The 13,531-nt window shown below is 37.8% G+C and overlaps 1 protein-coding gene across 1 annotated transcript in view; it reads right to left on the bottom strand.

The window, feature by feature from the left end:
- Window positions 1–629: 629 nt before the first annotated feature.
- RNF217 (ring finger protein 217) overlaps window positions 630–13,531 on the bottom strand; it is a 91,458-nt gene continuing 78,556 nt past the window's right edge. The window contains exons 5-6 of the mRNA XM_084623930.1: window positions 7,559–7,630; window positions 630–1,846 (exon numbers count right to left, since the gene is read on the bottom strand). Of these exons, the coding sequence (XP_084480056.1) occupies window positions 1,773–1,846; window positions 7,559–7,630 (146 nt within the window). The 3' untranslated portion in view covers window positions 630–1,772. The remainder of the gene's footprint in view (window positions 1,847–7,558; window positions 7,631–13,531) is intronic.

Below are 13,531 nucleotides of genomic sequence, written 5' to 3'. Positions count from 1 at the left end.
CCAACTACGGTAAGCTGACATTTGTGTTGCCAGGTAAACAAAATCCACTACAATTTCGTCTACTGAGGCTTTGAAGTTTAAGTATACTCTACTGCAGGGGTAAACATGGATCACCAAATTGCTACTGCTATATTCAGGTTTCAGTTGATTTTTTTTTTAAGGGTATCAGTGCAAAATATATACTCGCAAAATTGTATGCTGTAATTGGATGCAAATTTACAATACCTACAAGCTTTGAAGGAGACCAAATAAAACCACAGCATATACAAATACGTGGTTAGATGTGGTCAGTTAATATGGCCATTTTAAGCAATTTTATTCCTTTTGTTTCTTAAAGGCCAACTGACACTTTATGGAAAAAACTGATATTTTTATTTTCTCCTCCTCCTTTAATGTTTAGATATTCTAGTTACAAACATTTTCATTTCTTCTTCTTCCTAACATTTTTTAAAAAAACCTTTAGTGATATTTGCATGATAGCAAGATAGTGGGATTTTTTTTGTTTTTTATTTCTAGTAACTTATTCCTAACCTTTAATTACATTGTTCTGATTGCAATGGACTGTGAAAAAGAAGTCAGTCAGAATAATATGATTTTAAGTTAGGAATAAACAACAGGACTAGCCGAGCTCTTCAAACAAAGGTATTATTGTCACAGTACATTATCAAAACCAAGGAAGAGAAAACAAAGTATGGAATACTAGTAGGATTGTTTCTAAGTCCTTGCCTCCATGCTCTGCCTGCCCCCACCCATGAGACATTGGGTCTTTTAGGAATTGAGCAGTCTACTTAACAATTTAAACGTGCTGTTTGGGTAAATAATATTTCATAGATTGAATCTTCATACTGTAGCTAGTTTGTAGTGTATGTGCCAACATACAACTGAAGATACAAGTTAGTTCTAGCTCCACCATGAAAACAGACTTTCCCAGCCATTTTCCCATCTCACTTTCAGTGAGTGCCTGAAGACAGAAAGGGCCAGTAATATTTGTTTCATTAGCTAAGACAGACATTTCTTTTTTGCTGGGAGGGGCTGAAATGCTGTAATGTCCTACAGAATTAGTCTCCCCAAAATCATTGCTTATATTCCTAATGTAATTTAAATACTACAACAAATATCATTGACTTGGTTCCAATAATTTTACTCCTTACTTCCCTTTGAGGCACTGATATTTTGGCTGTGGCAACCCCTGCCACATAGGTGATTAAGCTCCCTAATCCGCTGGTAAAACCGGCAGACAATATAACCAGCCATCATCTTCCAGCATCTGATTTTACACATTGGTATGTTAGACAGAACACTGTGTGATGAAAAATACTTACAGAATTAGACTCTAAAACCAGACTAGGCTATTCAGTGTACACTAAAAGTCCAAACACCTCTAGGCATTTCCTCTGAAAGGCCTATACAGAAGCTAAATGGAAAACATGTTACCAATTAAATATTTTCTTCACAGGACAATCAGTGGAGTTGTGGCTACAATACAGACTTTGATTGTCTACGAAAGAAACTTAGACCTAAACCTTTAAAAATAAAGTAAAAAACACATTTAAAAAGCAGCAGTTAGGGGGCCCATCTTGTTGGAGTGCACCAGAGTAGGAGGCATTCTGGTCAGCAGTAATGTACTGTGTGGAGGGAATATCGCAGAAAGTTCCTATTCTTTTTCCAGGACGGTGGCTTCAAAGCTGTTAACCAGTACTATATTGCTCTGTCGCACAATTTTTGTATAGCCCTTACATGACCAGCTCAGTTCAGGTGAGTAAGGTCCATTCTTACCAGGGCATACCTGTCCGTGACCTTTTCCTCTGCTTTTTACAAAGGCAATAGATAGGAAACACAAATAAACCTGCCAAAAAAGAACACACAAAATTAAAAGAAAATAGTATATAGTTATGAAATACTAAATTGTAATTTCCCAGTGTGTGCGCATCTACTGAAACACAAACACACACACACCACCCAGTATCCAAATATTGCTCCACAAATTCCTGTGAAACTTTAAATGGTTAAGACATTTAGACTAGCACGGAAAACACTGAACTGCAATCATCTATTTTTGGTAACTACACTAACATTTCTCTATCTTTCATTAATTTTGGGTTTAAAACTTATACTTCGAAAATTGCATAGTTTAAACTCTCACAATTCGTCAAAGGACATAAATAGTACAGAACTGTTGAGCACTGGCAATCTTAACTCCACATTAAAGTTTTTTGCTGTGAAATTATAAATTATCAGGAAGCTTTCCAAAATACTTTGAGATTTATTCAAAGAAACCTTAACTCTCTGATTTTATCTGGCATAAAGATCCTGTGGGTATAAAAGAAGGATGCCATTCAATTTATGGTTTACTTTTAATTTACTTGCTAACTACTGGCTTTATGATAAAGCAGTGTTTATTTTGTAACTTACATGATACAATTCCTGCTAATGCCCCTATCTCTCAGGAACAAAAATAAATGTCTCTTCCATAGTGTCTATTATAGAAGACATGAGAATTCCATCATAGATTTAAAGAGAGTATTTTAAACTTACACACTTTTAAATTCACAACTAAGTTAATAAATCAGTTTTCATACAAATGCAAATCTAAAAACTCCGACACTAAATTACACTCATTGTTACCTACTTTCAGTTCAATTTTCTTTTCTATTTGCTCACTTTCCAGAATCCCAATTTCTGACTATAGAAAACCTTTCATGGGTGATATAACCTGAACTACCATGTAACATAAAAGTAATGTCTTGGGCCACAAGGGTATTGTGATTTATGTTATACTAAGTGGTTGTATGCAGTGTTGCTAAGCTGTGTTGGTCCCAGGATATTAGAGAGACAAGTTGTGTGAAGTAATATCTTATTGGACCAACTTCTCTTGGTGAGAGAGAGAGACGCTTTTGAGCTCATAAGAACAAAAGAATGGCCATACTGGGTCAGACCAAGGGTCCATCCAGCCCAGTATCTTGTCTACCGACAGTGGCCAATGCCACCTGCCCCAGAGGGAGTGAACCTAACAGGTAATGATCAAGTGATCTCTTTCCTGCCATCCATCTCTGCCCTCTGACAAACAGGGGCTAGGGACACCATTCCTTACCCATCCTGGCTAACAGTCATTAATGGACTTAACCTCCATGAATTTATCCAGTTCTCTTTTAAACTGTTATAGTCCTAGCCTTCACAACCTCCTCAGGCAAGGAGTTCCACAGGTTGATTGTGCGCTGAGTGAAGAACTTCCTTTTATTTGTTTTAAACCTGCTACCCATTCATTTCCTTTGGTGGCCCCTAGTTCTTATATTATGGCAACAAGTAAATAACTTTTCCTTATTCACATATTCCACACCACTCAGGATTTTATATACCACTATCATATCCCCCCTTAGTCTCCTCTTTTCCAATCTGAAAAATCCTAGCCTCTTTAATCTCTCCTCATATGGGACCCGTTCCAAACCCCTAATCATTTTAGTTGCCCTTTTCTGAACCTTTTCTAATGCCAGTATATCTTTTTTGAGATGAGGGGACCATATCTGTACGCAGTATTCAAGATGTGGGCGTACCATGGATTTATATAAGGGCAATAAGATATTCTCCATCTTATTCTCTATCCCTTTTATAATGATTCCTAACATCCCGTTTGCTTTTCTGACTGCCGCTGCACACTGCGTGGACGTCTTTGGAGAACTATCCACTATGACTCCAAAATCTTTCTCCTGATTAGTTAGCCCCCCATCATATTGTATGTATAGTTGGGGTTATTTTTTCCAATGTGCATTACTTTACATTTATCCGCATTAAATTTCATTTGCCATTTTGTTGCCCAATTACTTAGTTTTGTGAGATCTTTTTGAAGTTCTTCACTGTCTGCTTTGGCCTTGACTATCTTGAGCAGTTCAGTATCATCTGCAAACTTTGCCACCTCACTGTTTACCCTTTTCTCCAGATCATTTATGAATAAGTTGAATAGGATTGGTCCTAGGACTGACCATTGGGGAACACCACTAGCTACCCCTCTCCATTCTGAAAATTTACCGTTTATTCCTACCCTTTGTTCCCTGTCTTTTAACCAGTTCTCAATCCATGAAAGGATCTTCCCTCTTATCCCATGACAACTTAATTTACGTAAGAGCCTTTGGTGAGGGACCTTGTGAAAGGCTTTCTGGAAATCTAAGTACACTATGTCCACTGGATCCCCCTTGTCCACATGTTTGTTGACCACCTCAAAGAACTCTAATAGATAAGTAAGATATGATCTCCCTTTACAGAAACCATGCTGACTTTTGCGCAACAATTTATGTTCTTCTATATGTCTGACAATTTTATTCTTTACTAATGTTTCAACTAATTTTCCCAGTACTGATGTTAGACTTACTGGTCTGTAATTGCCAGGATCACCTCTAGAGCCCTTCTTAAATATTGGTGTTACATTAGCTATCTTCCAGTCATTGGGTACAGTAGCTGATTTAAAGGACAGGTTACAAACCATAGTTAATAGGTCCGCAATTTCTCATTTGAGTTCTTTCAGAACTCTTGGGTGGAATGCCATCTGGTCCTGGTGACTTGCACTGTTAAGTTTCTCAATTAATTCCTAAACCTCCTCTAGTGTCACTTCAATCTGTGACAATTCCTCAGATTTGTCACCTACAAAAGACGGCTCAGGTTTGGGAATCTCCCTAACATCCTCAGCCGTGAAGACTGAAGCAAAGAATTCATTTAGTTTCTCTGCGATGACTTTATTGTCTTTAAGTGCTCCTTTTGTATCTCGATCATCCAGGGACCTCACTGGTTGTTTAGCAGGCTTTCTGCTTCTGAGGTACTTAAAAATATTTTGTTATTACCTTTTGAGTTTTTGGCCAGCTGTTCTTCAAACTCCTTTTTGGCTTTTCTTATTACATTTTTACATTTAATTTGGCAGTGTTTATGCGCCTTTCTATTTACCTCAGTAGGATTTACTTCACTAAGAACTCCACAGAGTTCTTCTTCAGGTCTAGGAAAGGTACTCCAAGCGTCACAGCTAAATACAATGTGCTTTGCATAGATATCAGACTGTATGTATTGGCATAGTAAAAAAATAAATCAGTTTTTACCCTCTGCTTACAGCTGTTTTTTCTCCCTGGTCCCTGTCTTTTTTTGATGGAATGTAGATTTCAAGTTTCAGAGTAGCAGCCGTGTTAGTCTGTATCGCAAAAAGAACAGGAGTACTTGTGGCACCTTAGAGACTAACCAATTTATTTGAGCATAAGCTTTTGTGGGCTACAGCTCACTCCATCAGATGCATACCTCCGAAGAAGTGGGCTCTAGCCCACGAAAGCTCATGCTCAAATAAATTTGTTAGTCTCTAAGGTGCCACAAGTACTCCTGTTCTTTTTGTAGATTTCAAGTATTACATGTCTTCCTCTATTAGTAACTTCACTTTCCTGAACATTAGGTGGAGTGGTATTTTAACAGAAAACTTATTTATTTTAAACTTAATTAACTAGGAAGCAAATCCTCAGTATAATGTTTTCATTTTCCCTAGTGAAAAAGTATGGTCTCCGGATCACCAGCTGTCTGCATAAAGACACAATGAGTGTACGAAACATCTGCAGTTCACTGGCTTTCCAGTAACACTATTAATTTGAAAAGTGGAGGAGAAACAGCAATACCTTTCAGCAAAATGAGGGTAATAGTCCTTTCTGCCTTGAAAGGGATGTGGCTTAGTTCATTAATATTTATAAAGCACTTTGAGTTGATCAGAGAGAAGGTGATACAGAAATACAAATATTATGTGGAGTGATTTTCACTCATGCCTTGTCTAGACTAGGATTTAAAGGTGTGGTGTTTGTCCGTGTTATTCAACATGTTCTAACACATTGATATTTTGCCTTAAAACATGCTAAATTGGTCAACTTAAAGACCAGGTTCCTCTCTAGGCTTTAATTCAACCAGTTTAGTATGTGTTGAAGGCAGCATGTCTTATCTTCACATCAGCAAATGTGTGCTAATATTACACCTTTGATCCTAGCCTAAGCAAGACTTGAGTTTATCTTAAAGCCTTTCTGTAAAAAGCAAGCTAATAAACCTGATTGTGTTTTTTAAGTGAAAAAGAACAGTTTGTTAGAAGTACTTTTCAATCGAAATCGAAAGAGTAGTCCATACACTTTGTCCATATGGGCTGATTAGAAAATATGTGCTTTTCAGAGACTGCTGCTCTATCATACCAAAAAGAAAACCTTCTGAAGTCATTACTCCTAGCTCAGTATTTACCAAAATGAACTGTCAAAATACAGATGGTGAAATTACTGGTGTAGAGTGGTTTACAACTTCCCTATTAAGATTACTTTTACAGCTGTGTTGGTACCAGACGTTGCTATAATTACTTCAATTTCAGAGATTAACCATATATAATAACATGTCTTTTCTAAACCCCATACACATTACTCTGCAGGATCAGCTCAGTGATCTGATCATAGCTAAGGCCCAGTTTTACACTTAGAAGTTTTGTCATTATAGCTATGCCAGTATATAGCTATACAAACCCCTCTTAGTGCAGAAAAAGTGGTTTCACCAGTATAGCTTGGTGAGCAAAATAAGCTTTAGAGGCAAAAGCATTTTATGTCAGTATAAATGCATTGACACTAGGGCTTTTGCCAGCATAGAAATGTCACCAAAAAAGTTAAAACAAAAACACCAAGCACCAAAGCACTTCTAGTGTAGGCATGGCCACAGTTACACCAGAATAAAGATGCCTTATACCAGTATATAGCTTATTTTGCTTTCTGACCCAGGATTAAGATGTAATGGTAGAAGCACTTTCATACTGGGGGAGGTTTAGGTTGGATATTAGGAAAAACTTTTTCACTAAGAGGGTGGTGAAACACTGGAATGCGTTACCTAGGGAGGTGGTAGAATCTCCTTCCTTATTGGTTTTTAAGGTCAGGCTTGACAAAGCCCTGGCTGGGATGATTTAACTGGGAATTGGTCCTGCTTTGAGCAGGGGGTTGGACTAGATGACCTCCTGGGGTCCCTTCCAACCCTGATATTCTATGATTCTATGATAACTACATCCACACTAAAGGAGGTTTTGTTACTGTAACTATACTGATATACTTCAGGTGGCAAAATGTTCTAGTGCAGACAAGCCCTAAGTATTGACTCACTGAAAATAATTTGTTCTTTCTAAATAGCTGGGAGGCATCAATCCTGCACAGGAAAAAATAATTATAATGCATTGAGATTCTCATATAGAAAGCATTATTAAGATGCAAAGTGATTTACAAACATCAGTCACAAAAAACACCCCTGTGAGATATGTATGTGTGTATTTGTGCCTCCATTTATCCATCTCTAAAAATGGCATTACTGTAAGACTGAATGAATTGCTGAAGGTCACATGTCATGTCAGTGGCAAAATCAGGATTAGAATCCAGATCAGCAGATTCTGATTCCCAGTTTTATGTTAACCCTTTAATACGATCACAAAGTTTCAACGGAATTATACTATCAGCTTCGGGATATACTAATTACTTAGACTTAGAAATTCCTTTTTTTAGCAGAACAGTCATAATTATACTGCATGAGTTCTTACCAATTACAACAGCTATAGCTCCCAGTGCCAGTCCCAATACCAGTATTAAGGGTGCAATGAGTAATTTTCCAGCTGAAAAACAAAAATAATTAAAATTATTTATTTTACTTCATTATCATCCTGGCTACCCACAAACACTTGAAATAATCTAACCTCATAGGTACTTCTGAAATAAAACTAATTTTTGGAAGTTTTACTGGAGTTCCCCTTTGAAATGATATTCTTCAACTCCAGTGAGAGGCCATTAGTGATAAACCAATCTTCTGCTCTTCCTGCACTGTAACCACTCTCACATGCCACAATCTACCTTTGTGTATCTCAGCTTTCACAGTGCATCTATTACCAGTTCTAATTTTAGGACATTTCAGGATTAAGAGCAGAACGATGGGCATATACGCTCAGTACTTTTGGTATCCCCTCGGGAGGCTCTACGAGTCCTACTACATCCACCCCACTACCATCCCTAGGAAGATGCCCCACCAAAGCATCCATCATTCTGGGGATCTATAGAGTTAGGCCCAGATCCAAAAACGGGATCTCAGTTCATAGTCAGTAGCAGCAGCTCAAAGAGACGTCACCAGCTGATAACTAGCTAATTTAGGGTCTGATCCTTTGCCCTTTGAAGGCAATGGTAGTGCTCCCATTGACTTCCATGATGCAGGGCCAATCCCTAAGAGCATCTAATCCTGTTTCCAATCAATACCTAAAAGAAATGGTGTGGCTCTCCCAGGACTGGGTTAGAAGAGTTGTGCTGAGTAGACGCCATAGGAGCATAGAAGTTACACTGTATGGGTTGTTCTTTTTAGGTTTGTATTTTTTAGTTTACAGCTGTTCAGCTGCATGAAAGGACTGAGCAGCCAAAGACTTGCCAAACTGATATCAATTTGGATTGAACTAGAACCCATGCAATACCACTACTTTGTCTTGCTGACACAGACTGACCTCTAGAAACAGGGATAGTTTCTTTCCATGTGTTGTATAGCATGTAGCACAAAGGGGCTCTGGTCTCAGCTGCTTGAAAATGCAAAGTGGGAAGTAAATGCCAAGTATTTTATTGTTACTAATGGTCCAGTAGTTCAAATGGAGATGTGAATTTCAATAAATTAGGTTGTGCCTTTAAGAGATTACCTTTGGAAGGGGAGGAAAATTAAAAATAGATACCTCAGAAATACAGACTGACTTGGATTAGGTTTTAGGGAATGATTTCATCATCATTCAAGAGAACAATGATGTAAGCTTCTCCAGACCCAGAGCCACTAATTTGAGCAGTTTGAAGGGAAAACAAGATGTTTCACAAACATTTACAACGGTAACTGAACTGGTCCTTTTCACACTTCTGTATAATTCAAAAAGCCTTAAAAACAGAGTGTATTGAGCGGGAGAGAAGGGTTCTGAAAGTATGATTAATTATGAAAAGAAAAGACTTGGAAAAGTTTATTCTTTGAATTATCATAAAACCTAGATGCCAACCCATGGATCAGGATGCCATTTGTTAGGATATAGATATTCAGGCCTGTCTGTAAAGGCCTATACTCTAAGAATTTAGGTGTATTCTTATCACTTGACTAATTATAGAGGTATAAAAGAAAGAATCAAAATCACTGTCTGCCGGTGTAAGGGCCTTCTCTTACTGTGACAGTTTGTGGCCCTGTGCTTAGGCTCAGGCCTTTGGCTAAGCAAACGAACGGTCACATCCTCACATTCCAAACTAGTCACATTGAAATAAGGTGCTATTGGGCTGTTAGGCACTATCAGGACAGGATTGTATTCCTATCACCTCCAGAGAAAGGGAAGTGCCTAGAAAATGTAAAAGGAAACTTAGTTTGATAGCATCCTGTCTGGCAAGAACTCACTTATCAATAGCTGGGATGTGAAACCCTCACTTCTGTATTGTCTTGTCATTATAGTTTCCACTTTGCTATTGTTTGTCTGTATAATCTCTGTCTGGTTCTGTGATTGTTCCTGTCTGCTGTATAATTAATTTTGCTGGGTGTAAACTAATGAAGGTGGTGGGATATAATTGGTTACATAATCATGTTACAATATGTTAGGATTGGTTAGTTAAATTTCAGGAAAATGATTGGTTAAGGTATAGCTAAGCAGAACTCAAGTTTTACTATATAATCTGTAGTCAATGTGGAAGTGAGTGGGTGGGGGTGGGCATGGGCATGTGGGTAAGGGAGATGGAAACAGGGAATGGGGGTAAGAAAATTGGAATCATGTTTGGCTAAGGGTAGGAATGGGAACAGGGACACAGGTGTAAGGCTCTGTGGTGTCAGAGCTGGGAAGGAGGATACTAAGGAAGGAAACTGGAATCATGCTTGCTGGAAGTTCACCCCAATAAACATCGAATTGTTTGCACCTTTGGACTTCGGGTATTGTTGCTCTCTGTTCATGCGAGAAGGACCAGGGAAGTAAGTGGGTGAAGGAATAAGCCCCCTAACACCATTGTGCTAGATGCTGTAAAAAGAACAAGACAACAGTCTCTACCCCAAATAGCTTGCAATCTAACACAAGAGACAGCAGATGGATGCAAATAGACAGGCGGGGACCACAAGGAAATAAGGCAATCAAGGAAAAGCATATAGATAAAAAACATCATTTTTTGTTATTTCAGTACATTTTTAAAAAGTAAAAATATCTAAAGTATTTGAAGCTATGACAAGCTATACTCAGGCCTAAACCTATGAAATCTATTAAAATAATTACATTTAAAAATACACAAGCAGTACATGTTTGCTACTGAAGTTTTAAAGAACATCAAACCACTGAACTGGTAGAACTTGGAAATCATTGGCTAAGCACCTGGAATCAGAGTTTGTTGTAGCGCTAAACCAGAAGTAGCCTCTTCTGCGGGTTCAGAGAGAATATTTTCTTCATTTCAGTTCAATCAACTAGTTCATTCAAAGGTGAGAAACCAGTTGGGAGTTGAAAAAAGTAGGAAAGCTTTTTTTCCAATTCCAATCTATGAATAAAAACTAGCTGTGAGAGGATGAGATCTAATAGTTCTAAAATCTTGAAGGACAGTGGCCAGAAACAATCAGTGGAATTCAGTAACTACATGTAAGAATTCCTTTAATACAGCCATTTTAAATAAAAAACATATTTTGATAAACTTTCTTATTCTGTAACCAGCATAGTTATGGTAGTTTATTTAAAAAAATATTAAAATGCAGTCTGTGAATTTATAATTGAATTCCAATTACCATCCAAATATAGTTTAACACAAGTCACAAGTAAAAAAAAAAATCAATTTAGTAAAGAAATGTGTGATTCAGCATTTTATAATAAAAAATGTAAAAATTAAGAATCTGAATAAATGTACATTAATCTCTCATGACAGCCTTTACCCTTATGTTCATCACTTTTACAAGACTATGATAAATTTTGAACAAACTATGCATTGTGCGGTATTGTTTGAAAACTCAAAAATCTACTAAATATTATTTCCTGGTAAAATGTGTGCAACATTGTAGGTAAAATTATAAGATTTTACTCTATGACATTGCTGAGACATGTTCCAAGTTAGAAAAACAACCCAGACCAGTTGCTCAGAGACAAAAGGTTAGCAAGTACCTCAGCCATGTGTCAACATAATCAAGTGAACTATTACTGGGTTGAGTGTTCATTCTTTAACAGGAAGAAGGGCGTCAGTGAGAAATTTACATTTTGGCAATGGAACAGCTTGGGGTTTCCATGTAAGCAGACTGGCTATCACCTGAACCCCAGCTGGAGAGGATTCTCAAAGAGTAAAAGATATAAAAATGAGGAACAGAGGACACAAATCACTTTCTTTCACCTCATCTCCACTCACAGCATCAACAATGTTTGAAAGACAAAGGACGCATCAGTGAACTAAGGGAGTGGGCCTGACTAAAGGAGGTCAGCCAGTGAAAGCATGTGGTGAAAAAAACCTGTGCTTTGAATTCATTTAGCTTCATAAATTAGGTATTAGTTTGCATTTACCTTTTATTTCTTTGTAACCAATTCTGACTTTTATGCCTCATTACTTGTAATCACTTAAAATCTATCTTTCTGTAGTTAATAAACTTGCTTTATCTAAATCAGTATGTGTTTGGATTGAAGTGTCTGGAACCTGAGATAACAGGGTTTGTGCATATCATTTTCTTTTAATGAAATGATGGACTTTCTATGAGCTTGTACTGCACGGAAAGAAAAAGAGTTGGGCAGGACAAGACACACATTTCTTGGGACAAGTCTGGGACTGAGAATTTGCTGGTTTCACTCTGCAACATAATTTAGAAGTGGCTGGCTAGAAGCACTCATATAATTCAGCTGGGAGTAATTTTGCATGCTAGAGGCTGTATGTTAAAAGGCAAGGAGTGGTTGTTCTCAGAGCAAAGCAGTGTGAAAGGCACCCGAGGTTGGAGGGTTGAGAGGACACAGCTATTCAACTATCCAGATTGTACCCTGGGGAATGTCACATCTATATAGTTACTTAAACATGCATAGATAGAGTGTATTCTCCTGGTTAACAAGAAGTAGCAAAGGCTATATTTAGTTTCAAATCAAGGTTTCACTGGTTACCAACCTACCAATATCAACCATTCTTTAAGAAATAACTAAAAGGTACAAATGCAAACCAAGATTAAAATCAGTTATTTAAATCAGTAAACAGAAAATCTTGATTTAAATCAATTTTAATCAAGGCTGGGGGAGGGATAGCTCAGTGGTTTGAGCATTGGCCTGCTAAACCCAGGGTTGTGAGTTCAATCCTTGAGGGGGCCATTTAGGGATCTAGGGCAAAAATTGGGGATTGGTCTAGCAGGGGATTGGACTAGATGACCTCCGGAGGTCCCTTCCAACCCTGATATTCTATGATTCTATCTTTAAGGTTTCCCATTTGCTGATTTAATTATACACCTCTACCCCGGTATAATGCTGTCCTTGGGAGCCAAAAAATCCTACCGCTTTATAGGTGAAACTGCGTTATATTGAACTTGCTTTGGCCTCGAGCATTTCCATTATTAAAGCAGCCCCGCCCCCCAGAGCGCTACTTTACTGCGTTGTATGTGAACCCGTGTTATATCGGGTCACATTATATTTGGTAGAGGTGTAATTAAAATCAGTGACTTAAATCAATCCATTCCAGATGATATTGGTCAGCATGCTTGGCAGCAGTAAAAAAATAACAGTTACTGCTTAACACATCACCGTTCATGGGGTTTAACTGAAGAAACTATTTGTATAAAATGTATGAAATATCTAAATTAGAACACTAAAAAAAAGTGAGGGACAGCAACAGAACACCTCTGTTTATCAGAATGAATGGAACTCATTAGGGCAAGAAACTTAAGTGATAGGGGGGAGGGCAAGAGGAGAATTCTCACCCCGGAGAGAAATACCTAGATTACTGCTTGTAACCAGCCCATCTGTGCCTTCAAATTCAGTTAATAGAGTCACTGAACTTACAGTTGTAAGATTAATTAGGACAATAAGTCCCTTGTCCTGCCAGTGCAGGACTGTCCATTGCAGTACATTTTCTACTACTCGCTGGTATATCCACTGTCCACTTTAAGCTGAGGAGAAGCAGATACGACATGAGTCCACAACAGAATATTTCTGATGAATCATATGAAACAGAAGCATAAATTGTAATGAATTCCACTGCTAAAAAGGGGTCTGCCATAGCCACCACACTAAAGAACTGGTTCCTCATTGTAAACAAAATGCATAGTTATGGCCTCTATATAGAACCCACTGGGCAAGATACACAGCTGGTGTAAACTGGTGAAGATCCATTGCCTTTAGTGGGGTCTCTACCAATTTACACTAGCTGAGAATCTAGTCCAACCAATGCACAAGGATCATGATGCAGTCAATCACTATTATAGGAAACATTAAATGCTGAGAAATACTGGAGACTAAGTAAATACCCAAACTTAAAAAGAAAAACTTTTAGAATTCTACACCTTAATTAAGTGGAAGCTAATTGCACAAGATTATCTGACA

This window comes from Lepidochelys olivacea (genome assembly GCF_965140295.1).
Source record: "Lepidochelys olivacea isolate rLepOli2 genome assembly, chromosome: 3".
NCBI lineage: Eukaryota > Metazoa > Chordata > Testudines > Cheloniidae > Lepidochelys > Lepidochelys olivacea.
The sequence above is the reverse complement of the archived record's forward strand: the minus strand, read 5'-3'. Positions and strand labels throughout refer to the sequence as shown.